Source organism: Bubalus bubalis, chromosome 16 (assembly GCF_019923935.1).
Source record: "Bubalus bubalis isolate 160015118507 breed Murrah chromosome 16, NDDB_SH_1, whole genome shotgun sequence".
Taxonomy (NCBI): Eukaryota; Metazoa; Chordata; class Mammalia; order Artiodactyla; family Bovidae; genus Bubalus; species Bubalus bubalis.
This window is the reverse complement of record NC_059172.1, coordinates 28,374,639-28,398,597: the sequence shown is the minus strand read 5'-3', so window position 1 is coordinate 28,398,597 and position 23,959 is coordinate 28,374,639. Positions and strand designations below refer to the sequence as shown.

Here is a 23,959-nt window from a genome sequence, read left to right as displayed (position 1 = left end):
GTGGGGTGTCGAAAGGAGTTGGACACGACTGAGTGACTAAACAACAAAATGCTTGTGGCCCACTAGGGGCCTCCCTGGTGGCTCAGTGGTGAAGAATCTGCCTGTGGTTCAGGAGACCTAGGCCTGATCCCTGGGTCGGGAAGGTCCCCTGGAAGAGGGCACGGCAACCCAGTCCAGTGTTCTTGCTTGGAGAATCCCATGGACAGAGGAGCCTGGTGGGCTACAGTCTCTGGGGTCTCAGTGAGTCAGACGCAACTAAAGCAACTGAACACACACGTGGTCCACTAGACCCTTGATTGTTTTCAGTTATTATACTTTGGCCTGTGCTTCTGTCCTCTCTGTGTGTTTGTGGCATGTCATGGCAGCTTCCCTTTTCCGTCACCCCACCCCCAACTACACTCATATACTCCATTTCTTCCCTTTGCCCACATATAATAGTGGAGCTCTTGGTTCTCCCTCAAGTACTGAGTATATAAACATTTCTCAGATTCTTTCTTTCTTTCTCACAACCTTAAGTCTTCTGGGGGAAACTGAGGCTCGATACAGGTGTAATAAGTGGTGGGATTTTAGTAGAGGAGATTCCTGGGCATGCGGCTGCCATGCAGCACAGGGCTGAGGCAGGGCCAGCAGGCAGGAATCATCTGGGTCAGTGATTCTCCCATCCAAGTACTAACCAGACTCTGCTTAGCTTCCGAGATCAGATGAGATCGGGTGCATTCAGGGTGGTATGGCTGTAGACTGGGTCAGTGATTCTCAGAACACAGTTCCTGGACTAGCAGCATCAGCATCACCTGGGGCGAAATGCAGATTCTCAGGCCTCACGAGAGACAGATTAAATCTGAAACTCTGGGGTGGGGCCCAGCAAACTGTGTTTTAAGTTCTGCAGGTGACCGTGATGCTCCCTAAAGTTTGAGATCATGGATCTAGGTGAGAGGTGGCGCCTGGGCTGGGGAGGAGAGCTTTCAGGGTAATCCACAGGCCTTGGCAATTGGGTATGGAGGGGCAAAGGTGAGGCTGTGTCAAGGAGGGCTCCGAGATTTGGCTTAGTGAAGCGAAAAGTGTGAAAGTGTTAGTCGCTCAATCGTATCTACTCTTTGTGATCCCAAGGACTGTAGCCCATCAGGCTCCTCCGTCCATGGAATTCTCTAGGCAAGGATACTGGAATGGGTTGTCAAATCTCAAATTGGTGGGCCCCTCTGGTACTTGTTCCCCACCCCTCAACTCCTGACAGGGGTTCTTCAGCCTCTCCCCACCGTGAGCACTTGCCCCCCACCTCTGGCTCTCTTACTGCCTGTAAGCAATGCTCCCTCGTCACAAGTCAGCTCCCTGCCCATCCGTGGTAGCCAGGGCGGTTGCCACAGCAATTGACATCAGCAGTTGGTCCCCGAGGAGCCTGCCGCTGTCCTGCCTGCCAGCCTGCAGTGCCTCCGTTACCACTTCTGCGATGAGCAGAGGAGATGGCACTGGGGATCCCTCCCTCCTAGGCACCCAGTTTTGAAGACTGGGTGGGGCAGGGAAGAGCCAGTGGCAAAGGGGGCGGGGCAAGGGGAGGGTCAGTAGGGGAGGCGGGGCCCCTCTTTGGTGGCCTCTTGCCTCTGCGGTGAGCCCCAAGTCCACTCGGCTCGCAGACGGTGGAGGCGGCAGCAGCAGCTAGCAGCAAGTGGGCCATGGCAGAGGACGAGCCGAAGCCTTCGCCGCTCAGCATGCCCTTAGTCCTGGACCGGGACCTGACCAAGCAGATGCGGCTGCGCGTGGAGAGCCTGACGCAGCGCGGGCAGAAGCGCCAGGATGGCGAGAAGCTGCTGCGGCCGTCCGAGTCCGTGTACCGCATTGATTTCATCCAGCAGCACAGGCTGCAGTTTGAGCGCTGGGACGTCGTGCTCGACCAGCCGGGCAAGGTCACCATCACGGGCACCTCCCAGAACTGGACGCCCGACCTCACCAACCTCATGACGCGGCAGCTGCTCGACCCCGCGGCTATCTTCTGGCGCAAGGAGGACTCGGAGGCCATGGACTGGAATGAGGCCGACGCCCTGGAGTTCGGGGAGCGCCTGTCCGACCTGGCCAAGATCCGAAAGGTCATGTACTTCCTCATCACCTTCAGCGAGGGCCTCGAGCCCGCCAACCTCAAGGCTTCCGTGGTCTTTAACCAGCTTTGATGGCAGCTGCTGGTTGCCACCCCCTCCCCTTGCCCACTTGCCTGTCCCCTGCCCCCCTCCCCACCCCAGGTGTGTGTTTGGGGACATTATCTTCTGGCTGCTGGCCTGTACTTGGCTTGGTCGGAGCTCAGCCTGTGTCCTTCCTCCTCTCCTTTCCCTGGTGCTGAGGCTCCCCGCTCAGGGGAGGAAGATGCAAACTCTTCGTAGTCTAGAAGCTGAACTGGCTGCTGCTGCTTCTGCCCTAGACCATGGTGGCCTGGTCGGGGCCAGTGTGGGAAGATGAGAGGCCATGGGAAATTGCCTTCTCTCTGCTCCGTCACTGGGAGAGACTGAGAGAGAGACCAAGATACAGACAGCAACAGGCAGAGAGAGACATATCTAAAGAACCAGGCATCCGGCTTCCTCCAGAGACAGGGAGGCAGAGACGACAGAGCAGCCTCCTTGGAGAGTCTGGCAAACAGGCATTTGCTGCCCTCATGGCCACAAAGCCTTTCCCTGGAGCCCGTGTCCGGAGGTGAACACCCAGCCCGAGAACCCAGGAAGGTGCTTCTCTGGGTACCTTGTGTGGTCCCATGACACCTTACTCTTAACACATCCGGCCAGGGTGCTGTGGGGGCTGATTTGGGCATGGGGAGTGACTGGCATGCTGGGGGCTGTGCAGACCAACTCTTGTTCTGAGAATGACTTCAGGAGGGGAGAAGTGAAGGGGGAAGTCTGTCTGTCCATACGTATAAATGTACATCAAGAGGGATCATGCCGTGTCATTTGGATGTATTCTGTACCTGCCCTGTGAACAAGTCTGACTTTAGATGACCTATCATATAATCACCCAGCTGGTTGCCTGGTGGCCTTTAGCAGGAGCTTGATCAGGGTGACACTGGGGACGGGGTGCTTCTGAGCTGGGAGACGGAGGTTCATGCAGTGAAGTGGGGAGCAGTATAGTAAGCAGATATCCCTCTGCCTGGGGGAGAGTGGGAAGCTGGAGAGAGGGGGTCCAGAGTCCTAGAGCTGGAGGCAGTAGCATCTCTGGGGCCTGCTGGGACATCAGGTTCTTCCTGGGTGACTGTTGGGAGATGGTGAGTGTGTCGTCTCGGTGCGGCATCTTTGGTGGAGTCAAAGGGTGGGGATGGACATGGCCTGGGAGAGCAGTTGTGATGGCTGATGGTCAGAAATGGGCTGGGGGTGGCAGTGTGGTGTGATGGTGAAACACTGGCCTCAGAGGTTGCTGGGGGAAACCCACTCACCAGAGAGGGAAACTGAGGCGCAGTTGCCAGCAGATTCAGTTCCAGCCCGCAAGCCTCACTCCCCTTCACACTACTCAGGCCCAGAGTTCTGGCATCAGCCGAGGGCGCTTCAGGCGCTTCCCGGCCCTCCAGGCCGGCCCCGCCTTTTTTTTTTGTTAGGGATGTGCCTGTGACAGTTTGCTCGAGAAGCAGAGCTGTCGAGGGGTTGGAGAGCCCTGGGAACACAGGCAGCGAGAGATGGAGGGTGAGAGCCAACCCCAGTGATCGGCGCTGCTGGGAGGACAGGCCCCCCACTTCAGAGGCAGGCAAATGGAAGCAGCTGGAGTAGGATTCCTCATTGAGAGGTTTGACTGTGATGTGACCAATGGTCCGTCCTAACTCAAAGCTCAGGGGTCTGTTCTGGGACATGGTAGGATTCCTGCTTGCTTTATGCTGACTCCGAGAGAGCCTGGAGGCCAGACCCCGGCAGATGGCCCACCCCTTCTGTCTTTGCTTGACCTCTCCCTGCAGCTCTGGGGACCCTCTTGGTGCAGCCTGCTTGTACCCCCACCCCCTACCACGTCTGCCCCATTCAGGCATGCGTGCCTCTGCCGTGGCCACTACGCTTCCCCAATAAAGCCTGTGTGCCCCGCCTCGTGGTGTGCGTTCTCTTGTCAGGAGCCACCCCCTCCCTGGGCCCTCTCCACACTCCTGCCCTCTCCTCCCGCCGCTGCTTTCAGGGACGAGTCCCCGAGCAGGCAGGTGACTGGCCCAAGATCACATGTCAGGATGGAGTTTGAAACCAAGTGCCCTGACACCCAGCTAGGAACCAGCACCCCTGACAGTTTTTTCTCCAGTGGTTCCCAGACCAGCCTCCATGTGACGCCTCAGGGAGGCAGCGGGCACTGAGAGGGGATGGGGGAACTCACCAAGTCAGGCTCCATCTTGAGTCTCCCTTCCTTGAAGGGTGGCTGGGCAGGGGGCAGACGGCACAGGCGAGTGGCTCAGGGGTAGGTAGGGTCAGGCCTGTGCCCAGGTTTCATCTGGCCTCGGTCACTAATTTGCTGTCTGTCCTCAGGCAGGCCTTGCCTCTCCCCCAGCCTCAGACTTTCTAAAGGGAACAGCCTGCTTCCGTGAAGCTCTTGTATTCCTGCCCCGCTGACCGGATAAGGCCCATGTCACTGTGTTGCCTTAGTGCCCCAACTGAGCCCGAGCCTCACTCTAAGTGTTTGGACAGTGACAACAGAAGCCCAGGGAGGAAGCTGCCTGCCCAAAGTCACAGCGGACGTGCAGGGGCGGGGAGGGTGTATATGCGAACCAAGCTCTGGATCTGTGGACCTTTGACCCCATGACACTGGCCCCCTGGAATGGGCAGGGGCGATGCCCCCATCTCACCGGAGGGCTCAGGCCCCGGGTGAGGCTGGTTTCTCCCCAGAGACAAGGTCAGGCCTCGCCTCAGAGGCCACTCTTCGGGTTTTGCTTCAGAACAACCCCCAGTTAGGTGTTGCAGCCCCGTCTTCCTCTGATGCTGCCCTGATTCTCTTCCCCAAGCCCAACGTCCAGCCACAGCCTCCGTCCACTCCTGAAGATGCTTCTGGGAGGTGTGTGTGTGGTGGGGGGAACCGAGAGAGGAAACCAACCCTCCCGCTCGCCAAGGACAGCAGTAAAGGCCTGGTTTTGCTCCCGAGACTGGGCTGGGAGGAGGGCAGGGAATGTGAAGTGAGGACGCGCTTTCCATGGAACCCGTGAGAAAGCCCCAGCAGCAGACCTGGCCTTTCCTGAGCTCGTGCCTCCCGCTGAGCCAGGGTAAGGTGGTGTGAGGGGCTCTGCCTGGCCCTGCCACCAGCCACCACCTCTGCGACCCCAGGAGACCTTTTTGAGTCTGTTTTCTCATCTGCCGTTCCATGGGAGCTTATAATGGTACCTTCCGTGTGGGGTCGTCGTGAAGAAGAAATGAGTCAGCGAAGTGCTGAGCTTCCTCAGTGGCACACGGGCTTCCTCTCTGGGTCTGCTCATTGTAAATACTTTCTCAGTCACTGTAGACACGGGGTCTCACTTTTCACAGTGATTCTGAGAGAGTGAGAGGAACATATTGACCGAGGAAGAGCGCACGCTGCAGAGAGGCCACGTGCATTGCCTGAGGCAGCGCGGCAGCCAGTGCTTCTGGCCGGCAGCGCAGTGAGGTGGCGGCACCGGCAGGGTCCCGGCCTGCTCTGGTTGGAGAGAGTGGTCTTGGTGGAGTGGAGTCTCTTCATGTCACCGGGCTCAGAAGGGCCCAGTGGAGGGGACCTCCAGCCCTCACAGTCTAGCCTGGGAGCCCTGCGGGAGGGGGCTGCCCCGGGCTGTCTCGGAGTATCCCCAGCGCCCCCTGCTGGTGTGTCAGCGCCCTGCTGTCTGGGTGCTGAGCCACAGGGCTCTCCTCCCAAGGGGTAGGGGTGGGGGTTACCCATCTTCCTGGCCTCTTCTTGTCATGGCATCTGAAACTCAGGAGTTTGAGACTCTTGAAATCAGAAGCTGAGAACTGAGAAACTTCATATGCTCAGAGGAACCAGGGACTCTGGTTTTGAAGAGTTGAAGAGGCCTGTGGCTCACCTCACCCAAGTTGGGTAATGAATGCAGGAAACCCCACTGCAGTCCTGCGACCCACAGCCCCACCGTGGCTGGGGTCTCAGGCAGAAATCTGTGGGATGTTCCCTCTCTGCCACACGAGCAGACACACACACGCATGCACACACACTTGCACAGAAGCACACCGACGCACATACTGACTTTCACATACACATGCATGCTTCTGTGTACACACACATGGGCATTCACTCGCTGGCCCAGAGTCCAGCAGGATTTGAACCCTGCCACTTGGGTCTGGGTGGGAGTCCCTCAGGAAAAGCCCCAGTAAGGAAAGGGGGAGGAGTCCAGGTGCCAGGGCACCAAGGGGCACTGGGGCACACCCATCAGTGAGGCTTTGAAGTTTCTGGGTGATTCTGCAATAGGTGGCTGAATGGGTGTGCATGCTGAGTTGCTTCAGTAGTTTCTGACTCTCTGCGATCCTATGGACTGTAGCCTGCTAGGCTCCTCCATCCATGGGATTCTCCAGACAAAAATCCTGGAGTGGGTTGCTGTGCCCTCCTCCAGGGGATCTTTCCGACCCAGGGGTCGAACCCATGTCCCTTATGTCTCTTGGATTGGCAGGAGGATTATTTACCACTAGGGCCACCTATGTGTGAGGTTGCTTGCAGTCCCACTGAGCTCTTGCCTCACTGACTCGTCAGCCCAAGGAGGTAGCTCAGCCCTGTCAGGCCTTGTTTTTCCCATCTGCCCAGTGGGCTGTTGCCAAGGTTTTCCTTTCTCCTCTTGGGAGGGAGGTTGACCAGGTCACCCCAAGGTTGCACACATCATGTACCCCACATACCAGCAGGGATGACCCCTCATGTGTGCACAGCCCTCCACAGTTGATGCATCTTAGTGCTCACAGTCTTGGAAGGAGGGTAGGTAGATGAGGACTCCTTGGGAGATACAGAGTTAGACAGAACTGAAAGAGTGTTCCAGGGAAGAGAAAGTCAGGGGCTTGTAAAGGCAAAAGCCGTAAGATTGTTAAAGGAACTATTTGTTCTCAAGGGCTAGACTGTCACGAGTTGTTTTAGGGTAAAGGATCCAATAAGTATCTTGAGTTTCTGGAACACTGGGCAGACGTTCTGGATGGCTGCGTTAAAACAAGAAGTGGTCAAAGTTCAGATTCCATGTGGGCAGATGCATGCATAAGTCACACTTGCTCAGTGGCCTCCCAGCCCCATTTTAGAGCGCGTTCTTAGGAAAACCAACTCCATTTTCATTTTTCCTTCATACCACTAGCCGTGTACAAACTCCCCGGCTGGCCAAGGCCTCTCTGTGGTCAGCACTTGCGGATTTTCCTCCTGGGAAGACAGCCAGCTGTGGAGTTGGGCCTAGCCACGTGGGAAGGAGCTTGGAGGAGGGGCTGCCTGAGGGTGCCCAGGGGAAGGTGGGGTCAGGAGGCCCCTGCCAGCTGCTGCTCAGCTGGCCCCTGAGGGATAGGGTCTGGGGTGTGGCCAGTAGAGGGAGCCACCTGTTCCAAGCTGAGGTGTCCTGAATCTACAGGGTGTAGATTCCTGTGGGGCCTGAGGGAGGCAGTGTTCAGGGGTGAAGCTGAGAGCTGCCTGCAGGGCTTTGAATGCTGGGCCAGGGAGCTGGTGTCCATGGCAATGGAGCTTTTCAGCTGTAGACACTCTAGAGCGGGGAGACAGCCTAGTGAACCCTTGTGTCAATTGCTAACTCATGGGTGATCTTTGTTTCCTCTGCAGCCCTCTCTCCCCTAGAGTGTTAGTAGCTCAGTTGTGTCTGACTCTTTGTGACCCCATGGACTGTAGTCCGTCAGGCTCCTCTGTCCGTGGAATTCTCCAGGCAAGAATACTGGAGTGAGTTGCCATTCCCTGCTCCACGAAATCTTCCCGACCCAGAGATTGAACCCTGGTCTCCCGCGTTGTGGGCGGATTCTTTACCGTCTGAACCACCACAACCCTCTCTCCTGAGGCAGCGTATCATCTCCTCTGTAAATATTTCTGGATGCATCTCTGAAAGATAAGGACTTGTTCGAAACAAAGCAAAACCCCATAATCATAATACTGTAACATAGCTGAAATAATTTTACAGTAATTCCTTACTACCATCAAATATCCTGCGAATATTCTGATTTCCAATTTGTGTCATAAATGGTTGCATGGATGTTTTTACAGTTTGAATCAAATCCAAACAAAGGGCCATTCCTTCAGTCTGGTGGTTCTCCTTCATCTTTTCATGTTTTTTCCCTTGCAATTTATTTGCTGAAGAAATCTCGCTTATCCTGTGGGGTTTCCAACCATCTAGATTTTGCAGGCTCTGTTTTCAGGGTGTTGACTGATGTTTGTGCTCTGCATTTCCTGTGAGGTGGGACTTACCTCTGGGGCCATGATAAGGTTCAGGCACAATGTTTTTGGCACAACTGCTTCATGAGTGAAGTTCTCTCAGGAGGGACATCATCTCTGGTTGTCTTTCTCTTCTGTGACATGGAAACCATCCACATTCCTAAGTGGAGGTTAGAACCCATGATTGCCTAAATCCGTCATTTGCCAGTGGTTGCAAGAGAGTAGGAGGGTGATATTCTTAATTTCTTCCTCTTTTCTTAGCTGGGATTCATCACCAGATAAGGCCTCCCTTCATCTTTATAACACTGTTGGTTATAGTCGTTACTTTATAACACTGTTTGTATAGAAAAGTCAGGATTTTGTTTTCCCCCTTCACTTTCCAGTTTCAAAAAAATCAGTTGATTCCTTGCCACCCTCCACCAGTGACTAATTATTTGTTTGTGTTAGTATCATCACGATCTCATGAATTTGAACATATTGGATGTATTTTCACTCATCACAGTCATTGTCCTTATGGCTGCTCAGCTTGGCCCGTCTATGGCTAGTAGGAGCTTCTTCAGATTGGTCCTGAGTATTTTGATTATCTCCTTGATTTTTTGCATGACCAGATGTGATCTAGAGCAGCGGTCCCCAATCTTTTTGGCACCAGGGATCTGTTTCATGGAAGACAGTTGTTCCATGGATGGGGTGGAGGGGAGATGGTTACAGGGCGATTCAGGTTCATTATAGCAGGGTTCTCACTCCTGTGAGAATCTAATGCCGCCCCTGATCTGATAGGAGGCGGAGCTCAGGTGGTAATGTAAGCGGTGGATGCTCCCGTGCTTAATAACTGAGTCGTGTCTGACTTTGCGACCCCATGGACTGCAGCCCACCAGCCTGCTTTGTCCATGGAAATTTTCTTCCAAGCAAGAATACTGGAGTAGGTTGCCATTTCATCCTCCAGGGATCTTCCCCACTCAGGGATCGAACCTGCATCTCCTGCATTGCAGGTGGATTCTTTACTGCTGAGCCATCAGGGAGGCCTTCATGAGTGGCTTGTCAATTCAGATGGACACGTCTCTCACTGGCCTGCCACTCCTGATGTGTGGCCCAGTTCATAATAGGCCATGGCACTGGTCCATGGTCAGGGAGTTAGGGACCCCTGGTCTAGAGGGTGTTTGGTTTGTATGCCCGTGGCAGCTCACCTTCCTCTCACTTGGTACCCTGGCTGGCAGAGGGAGGGGCTGAGGGGTGAGAAGGCTGGCCTGGGGGTCAAGGGCTGTGATGTGGGAAGGAAATTGAAACCCACCGGGATCCCTGACTCTGTATCACAGGCCCTGGAGCCTCATTAGCTGCCTCTTGAGTCACAGAGAGTTCAGAGTCAAGCCCTGGGTTTGCCTAATGATCCTCTGGTGGCCCCAGTGGTACCTCTCAGCTCCTGTGAGGGCTCCTCTTCCTACCTCCTCCAACCCCATCCCATGCAGTCCAGAGCTTTCAGAGTGGGGAGGAGTGGAGGAGGGTGCAGTGGCCAGGCCAGTGTTCCCAGCTTATGGCTCCCCATTGCTCTGGGCTCCTGCATGGACCCCATTTATGATACACTTTTTCTGTCCTGAAATCAAGTGTGGGGAAGCATGCCAGGGATCAGGACAGAGGCCAGCCTGGGAGTTTTCATTGAGAAGGGACGCAGAAGTGACTGCAAAGGGACCAGCTCGTCTCGAGTCCCTGCTGAGTTCTAGATGCTGTGTCAAGCTCCGAAGCCCTGAGTGTGAATCCTGCCGGTGCCTGTGGGTGGCCTCTGCCTGCAACTTCCTGCCCCACCCCCTCAGAAGACAGCGCAAGTGTTCTGGGCACTGTGGCCCTTAGCAGGGCTCCATTGGTGGCTGGGGCACCTCTCATTGTGCTTAGCGTTTTCATTTTCTTGGTCTCGAGTGTCCCACTAGGGAGTGTTTCTCTTTGCCAACATCCCTGTTGATGGTAAGAGGCGTGTAAACAAAAGCATCCTTAATGAGGGTGGGGGTTGGGAATAGATTTTGGCCTCCATGTCTGTGTTCAGGCTGGTCTGTGTCTTGGGGTTTACAGCCTCCTGATACATCTCGGGCTTCTCAGCCCAGATGCCTGCGTTCCCGCCCCCATACCTGGGAGTGATTTTCTTCTAGAAGGAACTTCTTATTGTCTTGATGGGGTTTGGCTCTTCTGGGTCCTGTGTCCAGAAGGGCCAGCAGATCCCCTTGACTCGGCAGGGTGAGGTTTTTCCCTGCCTTCCACTTCCTGCTGCCCCAGATTGCCTCTGTTTGTCTGCGTCTGCTCAGGAGGGTCAGCTCTCAGGACAGCTGCTCAGAAGCTGCTGCTGGCCCTCCAGGGTTGGGCCCACCTCTGTCTTTTCTCCATGGCCCACCATGTACTCAATGTCAGCCTCAGCACTTGCCCGCATGCCTGCCTTTCCTTCCAGACTGGGAGCCTGCCAAGGGCAGGGACCATGTCTGAATCACCTGGGTCCTTGGTGCCAGCCTCTGGGTGCAGAGTGGTGCACAGATACAGAACTCAGTATTTGGAAACAGACAGACCTGGGTTGAATCCTGGCTTCAAACCCAGGTCTGCCTGCCTCCAAAGAATGTGTGTATTTTCTAGTTATGTGACCCCGGACAAGTTGCTTGCCCTCTCTGAGCCTTGATTTTCTCATAAGGATGGTTATAATAGTAATCTGTTCATGGGGTGGTTGTGTGAATTAAACTGAGATACTCCATGGTGGTCAGAGACTTGGTAAACTCTATGGATTATTTATGGAGTTCTAAGATGCTACATAAATAAGCAACATTATTAAGAGTCCCAGTGAATGCCTTTGGACTTATACATTCAGTTACCACGTTTATTCGGCTTCCCTTGTGGCTCAGCTGGTAAAGAATCCACCTGCAATGCAGGAGACCTGGGTTCCATCCCTGAGTTGGGAAGATCCCCTCAAGAAGGGAAAGGCTACCCACTCCAATATTCTGGCCTGGAGAATTCCACGGACTGAATAGTCCATGGGGTCGCAAAGAGTCGACACGACTGAGCGACTTTCCCTTCACCACATTTATTAAGGACCCTCTCTGGGCCAGGTGCTGGGTGGATAGCAGTGACCAAGACTGACGTGTCTCTGCCTAAGATAGGTGACATTCCAGTGACAGTATCAGCGCCAAACACAACATCACACACTTGTGTAATTATAACTGGGGAAAGTGTCTCAGAGGAGAAGTGCCAGGGGCCATGAGATGGATGGACAGGTGTGCTGGCCTAGTCTGAAGAGTCAAGGAGGGCTTCCTGGAGGAGGAGGGTAGGCCCTAAAGGACCAGCGAGAGTCAGCTGGAGGAAGAGCAGGTGCAGAGTTTCTAAGCAAAGCCTGGAGCAGGGCACAGCGGGTGGGGACTGGGGTGGATGGGGGCCGAGAAATGAACCTGGGGAGGTGGGGGTAGGGACAGAGCACATTAAGGATTTGGACCTTATTTTCCAGGGAAGTGACCTGATCAGATAGCTCTCTCTGCTCCTGTGCGGTGCAGGGGTGGGTGTGGCTACTGATGCTGTTCTTCTGTCCTGGGGTGAGGATATGGAGGACTAGGCCAGGGCGGTGCCAAGGGATGTAGAGGAGGAGATGGATTTTTAAAGAATGTGGGTGCTCAGATTGGATGGAGAAAGGGAAAGAGGGAAGGCCAGTGTGACTGCCGGCTTCTGGCTTGGGCAGGATGCGAGGAGGGAGTTTCTGGTGGTACCACTGACCAGGCAGGACTGAGATGAATGTGCTATATTTCTGAGGGGAGGATGCAGATGGGAGGGAGGGGGAAGCTCATAGAATCCTAGTATGACAGGGCCTCAGGGAGCCTCCAGCCCCTGCAAGGGTGGGGACACAGAGGCCCGGAGATAAGAAGGACTCGCATTGGTTCATGGCCGCCATGGGGAGTGAACCCAGTATTCCTTTCCATTTGATTCCCACTTCCTCAGGAAGCTGGCTGTGACCCTCATTGTGTCCCCATCCTGCCTCTCTCCCGATCCAGGTCATCCCAGACTGGAAGGAGCAGGAGTGGGACCCCGAGAAGCCCAATGCCTACGCGGGCATCTTCCACTTCCATTTCTGGCGCTTCGGGGAGTGGGTGGATGTGGTCATCGACGACCGGCTGCCCACGGTCAACAACCAGCTCATCTACTGCCACTCCAGCTCCCGCAATGAGTTCTGGTGTGCCCTGGTGGAGAAGGCCTACGCCAAGTAGGTGCCAGTGGGGGTGGGCGGGCGGCTAGGCTGGGGTGGTGCTGTTCTTGGGCTCTGGGGGTCTTTATCTTGCTGCAGCCACACACACACAGAGGTGAGGGGCAGATGCAGACATAGCAAGTTCAGAGCCTGGTACCCAGAGCACAGCCAGCTGAACCTTCGCCAGGTGCGGTGGAGGCCGGACTGAAGGGCCCCTGGGCACCTCGTGTTAGGTCCTCATATAGTTACTTGCTTCTGCCTGGGAAGACGGAGGCCCAGGCAGGTGTCCTGCAGGTAGTGGGGGGCAGAGCCAGCAGCTCCATTTTGGTCGATGGTTCTTTTTCAAAGATCCGAGTTGCCAAGCCCTCCTTGGAGGCCTTTTTGGGGCTGTGCTGTCTCCAAGACAGGCTGGTCGAGGAGGGTGGGCCAAACCCTTGCCTTTCCTGCTCCCTGGGCCTCCCCTTCCTCCACCCATTGGTCTGTCTACCAGACTGTCCAGCCATTCTAGCTTTGCTGAGCCCTCCTTCTGTTCTCTGCCAGGCCCTGTGTTGCCAGCACGGGCTTGAGCAAAGGTTTGCTGAGCTGTGGAAGGCTTTGGGGCAGAGTGACCTGCCCAGGCCCTGCAGGACAGGTGCAGCCTGGGGCAGGATGGGCAGCAGGGTCAGAGACCAGTTGCTGGCTCTGTAGGAGCCTCTCCCTGGTTCCTCCTTCCAGACGCATTTGTCCCTCTCCTGGGACAGTGTGTGTGTGTGTGTGTGTGTGTGTGTGTGTAAATGTAAAGGGAAAAAACAAAAACTCCATCATCAAAAACAAACCCATTAAGTAAGCTTCCAGTTTTAATTTTAAGAAAGCAAACCCGCCCCCTGGTGGTCACTCGGCCACCAGGTTCCTAGGTGCAGGCTCCTCTCCTTGCATTCTGGGAGACCCACTCAGTGCCTCAGTTAGGCTTGCTCTTTTTTTTAAATAAAAGTTTTACTATTTTTTAAAAAGATTGTATTATTTTTAAAAATTGTCCAAAATAGAATATTTATCATTTTTCATATTTATGTATCATTTATCATATTATTCATCATTTATCATTTGTATAAATGCACAGTTGAGTGGCATCAGTTGGTCGCAATGCTTTGTACCCATCATCACTGTCTGTAGCCAGTATAGACAGTGATGGTGTTTCATCATCCTCAACATAAACTCTGTTACCCGCTAAACAATAACTCCCTTTTTATCCCTTCTCCCAATCTTGGGAACCTCCATTCTGCTTTGTTTCTCAATGAATTTTCCTATTCCAGGCAGCTCATGTAAGTGGAATACTTGTCCTCCTGTGTCTGCCTTATTTCAATTAGCATAATCTTTTCTGGGTCCATCTGTGTTGTAGCATATATCTAAACTCTGCTCCTCTTTATGGCTGAGCAGTATTCTGTCGTATGTGTGTGCTGCGTTTTGTTTATCTGTTTGTCTGTTGATAGACACTTGGGTTGTCTCCACATGCTTAGTATTATGAATAGTGTTGCTGTGAACACTGGTGTGCAAATGTCTATTCAAGTGTCTGCTTTCAGGTCTGTGTAATATATATTGGGTTGGCCAAAAAGCTCATTTGGGTTTTTCTGTAAGATGTTATGGAAAAAACTGAATGATCTTTTTGGCCAATCCAGTATCTAGACGTGAATTTCTGAGTCATATTGTAGTTCTGTGTTTACATTAAAAAAGAATTTGTAGAGTATTTTTATTTATTTGTTCATTAATTTTGGTTGTGCCATGCAGCATGCAGGATCTTAGTTCCCTGACCAGGGGTTGGACCCATGCCCCTCGGATTGGGAGCGTGGAGTCTTACCCACTGGACCACCAGGAAAGTCCCTGTGTTTACACTTTTGAGTAACCACCAACTTGTTTTCCACAGAGGGCTGTACAATTTATGCTTGCTTGTTTTCTTTTTAAAGTTTGTTTACTTTTTAAATTATAAAATGAATACGTATCTGTTACAGCAAATCCAGAAAATACAGAAAGCCATGCAGAGGATAAAACTCTCCCATATTCCTACATGGTCTCCTAGGCCACTGCTCTCCCCTTCCCGGTTCTGGGCCATCTGGATTAATAAGTGAGGCAGCTCCTCTGCTCGGGACAGCATGACAGTGTCCCCTCAAGGCCCGCCCCCTCTGTGTGTCTCCGTTTCCTCCCTTTGCTCTCCCCACACCCTCCTCCACCACTGGCAGCTCGTCTAACATCTTTGATGCCTCTTTTGTTTGTTGGTTACTTTGCAAAGCCTGTGCTGGTGTTCTGTGGGCATATGAAAGGACTTTTTGCTACGTATCCCATTTTGCTTCTCATATTCACATTCAGTATTCTGCCTTGAAGACCTTGACCCTAAAGGAGCCACAGCTGTGTCTCTAGCAGCTGACATATTCCCCATGTGGTATTGTGCTCAGTTGCTCAGTTGTGCCCGACTCTCTGCAACCTCATGGACAGTAGCTCGCCAGGCTCCTCTGTCCATTCTCCAGGCAAAGGTACCGGAGTGGGTTGCCATTTCCTACTCCAGGAGATCTTCTTGACTCCAGGGATAGAACTTGCATCTTGTATGTCTCCTGCATTGGCAGACAGATTCTTTCCACTTCGCCACCTGGAGTAGATGCTTAATCTTTTTGAAATGAATTATTGTATATGTTTTAGACATAATTGGAATCTGACTGTATTGCTTTTTCGAATGTTACAAGAAAGCACTAGCATTTTCCCTGCAGTAAAAATTCCTTTAGCGTTTTGCTTAATGGCTGCTTAATGTTCCAGAGTTGAGATGCAGCATTAGCTTTTAAAATCAATTCCCTGTTGTTAGACACTTAGATGATTTCCAGTTTTACATTGTTATTAATAATGTTAGTCATCCAGAAATGATATGTCAAAAGACATATGAACTTTTAACAATTTGGAAAAGAATTGCTGGATTTCTAGACAGCTAGTTTTTGAAGATGAGGCTGTGAAGGCAAAGGGGAATTTGAGTGACAAAATGATGTGGTTCATGGGATGGGTGTTGGCCTCGGAGCCGGAGACCTGAGTTTTGGTATTGGCTCTGTTGTGTGACCTGCTGTGTGACCTTAGTGGTTCTCTTGATCTCTCTGAGTCTCAGAAATCTCCCGTATAAGGCTGGGGAATCTGACCTAGGAGTTCTTTCCACATTGCTTCCAGGCTGGCGGGCTGTTACCAGGCCCTGGATGGAGGCAACACGGCGGATGCGTTGGTGGACTTCACAGGTGGGGTTTCTGAGCCCATCGACTTGACCGAGGGTGACTTTGCCAACGACGAGGCCAAGAGGAACCAGCTCTTTGAGCGTGTGCTGAAAGTGCACAGCCGTGGAGGTCTCATCAGCGCCTCCATCAAGGTGAGCGCACAGAGACGAGCCCCAGAGGCTACCCCCACAACCCTTCATCGACCTGACTGGGGTGGGGGGAGACTGTGGCTTCCCAGGCAGAGCCCCTACCCAGGCTGGCTCATAAATCAGACCCTCGGCCTCATGGGAGGAGGGGAGCAGTTAGAGGGTGCAGCCCCTCCCAGGGCTGGACAACACAAGCCTCAGGCCCTCTGGCCTAAGGCCTTGCCCACAGTGTTCAACCAGCACCCCCATTCTGGCCCTCTCCTATTGGAGAGATGGGTGTCTGTACATTCGAGAGTCATCAGCCAAGCTTTGAAAAATCAAGCCATGAGGTGGCTGGAAGAGGGGAGGGAGCCCCTTCTGCCTGCTGGCACAGGCCCAGGAGCTGCAAGAGGATTGTCTTATTTCACTGACTGCTCATGTTTTGGGTGGGAAAGCGGGGATTCAAGCAGAATTTGAACCCATGGTTGGCTGACCAAGTGGTGTATTGATAAAACACCACTGATTATCTGGACAATTAAAAAGCCCTGATTGGCTGACTTCTGTGGTGTAAATACTCCCACTATGGCTGATGTCGAGCTACTGTTTTAACAGCCAGGTTGCAGAATTGCGTCAATGCTAGTGGACTCCAGCACAGCTGTGGGCTGACCACTGCAGGTCCCAGGCTTTGTAAAGGGGTGTGAAAGCCAGGTCAGTCCCTAACCGCCCAGGAAGGAGGTCGTCGGGGCTGCCATTCCCGCCCCGTCCTGTAGGGGGCGGTGTGCCCCCTGCTCCCGCTGGAGCACGACAGGCCCCGCCTCTGAGCATCTGTGTCCCACAGGCAGTGACAGCGGCAGACATGGAGGCCCGGCTGGCGTGTGGCCTGGTGAAGGGCCACGCGTACGCCATCACGGATGTGCGCAAGGTGCGCCTGGGCCACGGCCTGCTGGCCTTCTTCAAGTCGGAGAAGCTGGACATGATCCGCCTGCGCAACCCCTGGGGCGAGCGGGAGTGGAACGGACCCTGGAGCGACACGTGAGGCCCGGGGCGGGGGAGTGGGTGGGGCGGTGGGAGTGGAAGCACAGGGCAGGCGCCAGGTGGGTGGGCCGAGGGCCCGGGGCTTGGGCAAGGCCGAGGTGGGCTTCCTGGAGGAGGTGGCACAAGGGCTGGGGCCTTGAAGGATTTGGGGGGAGGATGACACTAGGAGAAGACTGTCTTTGGAGGGGGTTGTGGGGGTGGATTCAGTGTGGGTGGAGGTCTGGAGGTGGGGAGGAGCTGATCCCTTAGGGGATGTAGAGACCCCTCTGGTGCAAGAGTGAGGAAAGCCAGAAGGGAGGCCACCAGGGGTGGGAATGGGAGTGACTGCCCTGAGCTTGGCTCATGGCCCTGGTGAGGCCAGGAGAGGAGTGGAGCCCAGACCCCCACTGAAGGAGCTCCCTTCATTGAGAGTCAGCTCCCCCTTCTCCCCGAGCCTGAAGCTTGACTCCCAGACCCCCCAAGTCCTGGCAGCCCACCGTTACCTGCAAGAGTGGGCAGAGAAGGCTTCTTGGAGAGGGACTGGGCATGGCCCTGTGCCCCCGACCATCCCCACACTGATGGAGGCCTGTTGCTGAGCCATCCCTCATGCCTCCTGTCCCTTGCCAGGGTGGTTCTGCTGGGGTTCCTCCTCTGATCTTCTCCCCTCTTGCCCCTCTGTGCTCACATCCCAGCTCAGAGGAGTGGCAGAAGGTGAGCAAGAGTGAGCGGGAGAAGATGGGTGTGACCGTGCAGGATGACGGCGAGTTCTGGTGAGTGTGCCCTTGCCCAGGGCAGGTGTCCAGGGCTGAGAGGGGACCCTCCTGTGTACCAGGCAGGGAGCACTGGACAGGATGGCAGGAGTCAGGGCTCTAGCCAATGCCTCATGGTCAACTTGTCGTGTGACCTTGGACAAGTCACGGCATCTCTTTGGGCCTGTTTCTGCCCCTGTGAAGTGAATTGGGCAGAATGGACCATTTTGTCCCCATAGTTCCCCACTTCCCACCTCAGGGGACCCTGGGCTGCTCTGGTACCCAGGCGGAGCCCTCGGCAAGTAGACCAGGGTACTAGACCAGGTACCAGTGGGCAATTGACCAGAGGACATAGGGCACATGGCTGCCTGATGCCAAGAGCAGGTAGGAAGAGGAGAGGCCTCACAGAGGAGCTAAGACTCAGGGTGCAAAGGAGCCTTGTGGAGACCCAGCCCAGAGGCAAGAGAGCATGCTTGGGTTTGGGAAGAGTGAGTTCAGGGAGGCAAGGCAGGTGGGCTGGGAAGATCATAGCAGCCTGGCTGAAAGAGCATATTCATGATTTGTGTATTCATTCACTGTTGCATTCATTCATTCTACATTTAGCCCTGGCTGTATGCTAGGCTCAGTGTCTGTCTTCAGCAGGACACTTTATTTGGAGACTGAGCCACTTCCTGGAGGGGTACAGGGTACCCTGTGTGTGGGAGATGCTATGAGGGCTCCAGGCAGACCCAGAGGTACATGGCAGTGATCTTGGCACCCTAGTGAAGTCCCCTCCTGAAGGTGTCAGGGGAGCCGCTGCAGGAAGCCCACCTAGGCCCTCTGGTCTGGGTTCCTGTGGACGAGATCCACTTTGCCCAGTCTGGCTCAGGAGCCAGTTGAATTAAAACAGCAGTAGAAAACCCTCATTAGGAATGGGAAGAATTTCTCGTAAGGCCTTTCTTATATATCTTCACCCTTGATGCATGTATGTGCATATTCTCATGTACGTGCACACTTGAAGGGGGGTGGGCCCTTCCCCTTCTCCCACCCAGGCTCCTGGAGGTGTGACAGCATCCTGGTCACTGCAGCTCACCTAGCAAGGGGTTCATACCATTAGCCGTGGACTATAATGGATGGAAATATGCTTTAGAAACTGTAGAGGGCTGTACATATCAGTTATTCGTACTAATAATGATTGTAACAGCCAGCCTTTGCCAACTCCTTTCTGCCATAAGTTGTACTACATGTTTTTATTATGTAGCTTAATTCCTGTGCAAACTCTGCAAAGTAGGCAGCTGCTGTTAGACTGATGCCCATTTTACAAAGCAGGAGACTGAGACCACAGGAGACGTGAAGGGTCCCTGTGAAGCCATGTCTGCGCTTGCTGTGTGGGCCATGGTCCAGATGGTGTGGGGCGAGTGGGTAGCTGGCGGGGAGGGGGACCGGCCGGCTCAGCCCCTTGCCACACCCAGGATGACCTTCGAGGACCTGTGCCGCTACTTCACGGACATCATCAAGTGCCGTCTGATCAACACGTCTTACCTGAGCATCCACAAGACGTGGGAGGAGGCCCGGCTGCGTGGCGCCTGGACACGGCACGAGGACCCACTGCAGAACCGAAGCGGGGGCTGCATCAACCACAAGGACAGCTTCTTCCAGAACCCGCAGGTGGGCCTCCCTGGGTTCCCCCACCCACCGCCCCTCGAGCAGCTGTGGGGCCCCCGCCAAAGTCCTGCCATGGCCTCCTGTGTGACCGTGGGTACCTCCCTGCTCCTCCGTGGATCTCAGCAGATCTGTTTGTACAGTGGGGTTGGATGGGCATGTCTGCGTGGTCCTGTCACCCCCAACCTCATGATCTGACCTGCACCTGGTCAAGACAAGGAAACAGGCCCTGAGGACTAATGAGTGTCCTGACAAGAGCTATAGGGACATTTTATTTAGAGGCTGGGCTCAGGCTCAGATCCCTTGTTTCCACACACAGTGCTGCTTCTTCCGGGGGAACTCAGCCAGGCTGACTCCCCAAAGGGACTCCTCCTCTGCAGCCTCCTTGGTCATGACTCTGGAACCCACCTAGTCCTCACTCCTGGTGTGCCTTCATTGAGCACCAACTGCTCAGTAAAGTCTTAAAGCTGAGCATCCATCATCTCCCCAAGTCCTCCCACCCCACGTGCAGGGTTGGGCATTGTCAGCCCATCTCACAGATGAGGGACTGAGGCTCAGAGAGGTGATGTGACTCGCCCAAGCACACACAGCTTCCGGAGCCAGCTAGCCCATTTTCTTCGGTATGGTCTCACTGCATGTCCCTCTTTCTCTGCCCCACCCACAGTACATCTTTGATGTCAAAAAACCCGAAGATGAAGTGCTGATTTCCATCCAGCAGCGGCCAAAACAGTCCACTCGCCGGGACGGCAAGGGTGAAAATCTGGCCATTGGCTTTGACATCTACAAGGTGAGGCCAGCTGCGGCTCTGCTCTGGGTGAGGAGAGTCTGAGCTGCCTGGGCCTGGGAGAGAACATTCTGGAACATTTTGGTCTCCGACCTCACCGTGTCACCCTGGACACGTTGGCTGATGCCCTGGGCATGCTGTGACATGGGTCCTGTTTCAGTCTCCACAGACGCCCAGCCTGCCTTGCATTGGCCCCATGGGAACTTGCAGCCTGACTTCTTCCTGCCCCAGAACCACAGGCTGTCTGGACAGGAAAGGGGAGGATTGCTGGCATTCGGGGCTGGGCTCTGGGAGGCCCCACGCTGCTCCCTCCCTCAGGGCTCTGGTCCCCCTGAGTCGGAGGCCTTGCTGGGCACTGGGAGGAGGCATCCTGGGCAGAGCCAGGTGGGGTTCCCACCGGCCGCTCCCTGGCCCGGGCCCCGAGACCTTCCACATGTTGAGATGCCCCGTGTATGATGACATTCTGCATAGAGGGACAGTGTGCGCCTGCCAGACACCAAGAACCCAGTGAAACCACGTGTACCTGCTAGGGCCATGGCCTGAGTTGAGGCCCTGGCCTTTGGTGTGCTGGGTTGTATTATGACAGTTTGTTCATGTCAGTGTGTTGGGACACGCACTGTGTGCTAATATTGTGACTTTGACATGACATGACCTTTGCTGATGTGACTGCATGGTGCATATGCCAGGAATGAAATGGTCTAGCATATCCTGTTAGCCGGTAATGTCATTTCTGGACACATGCTGTGACCTGGACAGACAGTGCTTCTTGGTTCTGTTATGATGTCAGAAACCCCACGGACATTGTCACCAGGGGGATTGCCATTGCCACTGCCTCCCACCCCAACAGCTTCATGAGATATAATTCACAGACCACGTGATTTACTCCTAGAGATGTGCGGCCATCACCACAATCAACTTTAAGACACTTTCATCACCTCCAAAAGAAACCTCATGCCCTTTAGTTGACATTACCCAATGTCATCCACCTGGCCCCCCCACCGCCCCCCCAGCCCTAGGCAGAGGCTGGTCTACTTCTGACTGTAGATTTGCCTAGTCTGGTCATCGAGTGGGGGCGGAGATGAGAGATGCAGGGTGGGATGAGAGCGGGGCTCTGTGAGACCCAGCGCTTCCGCCCCCGGCAGGTGGAGGAGAACCGCCAGTACCGCATGCACAGCCTGCAGCACAGGGCCGCCAGCTCCATCTACATCAACTCCCGCAGCGTCTTCCTGCGCACGGAGCAGCCCGAGGGCCGCTACGTCATCATCCCCACCACCTTCGAGCCAGGCCACACTGGCGAGTTCCTGCTCCGAGTCTTCACTGACGTGCCCTCCAACTGCCGGTGCGTGGGGGCCGGCTTGGGGCCAGGGTTGGCCGGGCCCAGGGCCACTCCAGGCTGACCCACCATATGCAGCCCAGACATGTTCAGTGTTGTCCCAAGGCATGGAGCCTGGGCCTCCAGCCTCCCTGGGCTGACATCAGCACCCATCTCTTTTGCCCTTCTCTCCTCCCTGTCCCAGCCTCTCTTATCCACTTGAAGGAACAACTGCTCACCTATGCACAGCTCTTCACAGTTTACAAAGAAGCTTTCACTCATGTTGTTTGCTCTTCCTGAACGCCGGGTGGGAGGTCTGATGCTTCCATTTTACAGATCAGAATTGCGGATTGAGGTTGGGGGTAGTTTTCTAAGGTCATGTGGCTAGTGGTAGAGTCCTACTAGGTAGACCCTGAAACCACCCCCAAGCCTGCCTCGGTGCATCCCTGTGCGTCCCCGCACTGCCCTCCCACCTGGTAGGCAGCCCAGAGTCCCACATCCCAGACTGGGGAGGCAGCTTGTGGAATCAGCTGGCCTTGGTCCGGCCAGTCTGTGCTGTGTGGGCAAGCCCTTTTCCCCAGTGAGCCTAAGTAAGTGTTAGTCACTCAGTTGTGTCCGACTCTTTGAGACGCTATGGACTGTAGCCTGCCAGGCTTCTCTGTCCATGGGATTTTTCCAGGCAAGAATACTGGAGTGTGTAGCCATTCCTTTCTCCAGGAGATCCTCCCAGTCTAGGGATCGAATCCCAGTCTCCTGTATTTGCAGCCAGATTCTTTACCATCTGATTCACCAGGGAAGCCCAGCGAGTCTGATGCTTCCTAGTGTGTAAAATGGGCCTAAGAGTTACCTAGCTCTCAGGGCTTTGTGAGGATTAGAAACAATACCTGCTCCATCCCAGCAGAGTGCTTGACACTCCATAACGCATAGCACACTGCTTTTCCCTGGGAGAGGAGGGGGCACCCTGGGCTCAGGATGCAGCTGCAGGAAGCTGACGGGGGTTTGTTTGCCCAAGTCAAGCATTGCATGGACGCAGCACTGCTCCTGCCCCTGCCTTGCCCTCTTGAATCCCCTAACTTTCCGCCTTCCTGGTCCCTCTCCATCACCTCCCACCTCTTCTCCTCTGCCCGCACCAGGGAGCTGCGCCTGGACGAGCCTCCCCGCACCTGCTGGAGCTCCCTGTGCGGCTATCCCCAGCAGGTGACCCAGGTACACGTCTTGGGGGCTGCAGGTCTCAAAGACTCCCCGACAGGTGAGCTTGCCTGCAGAAAGCCCCCAGCCCTCGTCCCCCAGCCACAGACAGCCTCTATAGCTCTCCTGCTCTTACTGAATGAGAAAGCTTTCCTGACATCCACTTTGGGCCCAGCCTTGGGATGAAGCTGGGCACACTGAGCGGAGCAGGCTCTGCCACCTGCCCACGGGCAGTCTCCAGTGTGCGGGGCAGTCAGGTGCAGGATCAGGCAGCTGGGAGGGAGGGTTCAGGGAAGGCTTCCTAGAGGAAGTGGCCTTTCTACAGGTCGTGGAGGTGTTAAGGTATGAAACCTGGTGCTCTGGGAAGGGGAACAGCCTTGGTAAAGGAGGCCAGAGATTAACAGTGTACCCCTTCTTATCCCTGGAAGTTAGGGAGTTGGCCAGGCTCTGGTCTCCCTTCTCCTGAAAACATGAGCCCAGGCTTCTGAATCCAGAGTTCTGTCTCATCTGGGCCCTGCCCCATCCCCTACCCTCACCCCATTGCCCACTTCCCCTTACAGGGGCTAACTCTTACGTGATCATCAAGTGTGAGGGGGACAAAGTCCGCTCGGCTGTGCAGAAGGGCACCTCGACACCCGAGTATGATGTGAAAGGTGTCTTCTACCGCAAGAAGCCGAGCCAGCCCATCACTGTGCAGGTGAGCTGTCCTGTCTGGCGTCCCTCCTGGGCTCCTGGCCTCATGTTTCCCCGCTCAGAATGGCTGAGCTCAGTGTGGCAGGGACCACAGGGACCCAGGAACGCTGGGTTCTTGTTCCCGCTCTGTGCCTGACCTGGTGTGGCCTTGAGAAGTCTCCTGCGTGTCCCTCCTGGAGCCCCGGAGTCCCCTCCGTGGGCTGGGTGAATGGGGTGGATAAGCTGGAGTGATTGTGGGACACAGCAAGGTCAGTCTCCCAGCCACAGACAGTGGTCATCTCTGCCCACCTTGCCCCAAAGCCTTGGGAGTTGTTCCTTAAATTCCCCAGGTGGCAGACGGATGGGGTGGCTATTGCCTGAGAGCAGAGGATCAGAAAGCCAGGGTCCTGGGGCTTCCTGGTGGTCCAGTGGTAAAGAATCCGCTTGCCATTGCAGGAGACAGGTTCAATCCCTGGTCTAGGAAGATCCCATATGCCGCGGAGCAACTAAGCCTGTGTGCCACAACTGCTGAGCCTGTGCCCTAGAGCCTGGGGGCTGAGACTTGCTGAAACCTGAGCACCCTAGAGCCTGTGTTCCACAACCAGAGAAGCCTGCACAGCATAACTAGAGAGTAGTCCCTGCTCGCTGCAGCTAGAGAAAAGCTTGTGCATCAATGAAGAGCCAGCACAACCAAAAATAAGTAAATGATAAAGTTAAAAAATAAAAAAGAAAGCCAGGGTTCTGGACGTGTGCTTCCTTACCCTCT

General features: G+C 54.7%; 2 protein-coding genes across 4 annotated transcripts in view; both read left to right on the top strand.

Moving 5' to 3' along the window:
* CAPN5 (calpain 5) overlaps positions 1 to 23,959 on the top strand; it is a 56,312-nt gene that overhangs the window by 29,258 nt on the left and 3,095 nt on the right. For all 3 annotated transcript variants that reach the window (XM_025266351.3, XM_044929328.2, XM_044929329.2), the window contains 9 exons: positions 12,303 to 12,511; positions 15,668 to 15,860; positions 16,672 to 16,865; positions 17,540 to 17,617; positions 19,048 to 19,243; positions 19,902 to 20,024; positions 21,164 to 21,360; positions 22,467 to 22,582; positions 23,082 to 23,218. In XM_025266351.3, coding sequence (XP_025122136.2) covers positions 12,303 to 12,511; positions 15,668 to 15,860; positions 16,672 to 16,865; positions 17,540 to 17,617; positions 19,048 to 19,243; positions 19,902 to 20,024; positions 21,164 to 21,360; positions 22,467 to 22,582; positions 23,082 to 23,218 — 1,443 coding nt within the window. The remainder of the gene's footprint in view (positions 1 to 12,302; positions 12,512 to 15,667; positions 15,861 to 16,671; positions 16,866 to 17,539; positions 17,618 to 19,047; positions 19,244 to 19,901; positions 20,025 to 21,163; positions 21,361 to 22,466; positions 22,583 to 23,081; positions 23,219 to 23,959) is intronic.
* On the top strand, positions 163 to 4,035 carry LOC102403773 (olfactory marker protein). The gene has a single exon (XM_006059600.4). It carries the CDS (start codon positions 1,668 to 1,670, stop codon positions 2,157 to 2,159), a length of 492 nt encoding a protein of 163 aa, XP_006059662.1. The 5' UTR covers positions 163 to 1,667; the 3' UTR covers positions 2,160 to 4,035.

What these genes read in the sequence shown, in the direction of transcription:
- LOC102403773 (XM_006059600.4), top strand. Translation starts at nt 1,668, where the DNA reads ATGGCAGAGGACGAGCCGAAGCCTTCGCCGCTCAGCATGCCCTTAGTC.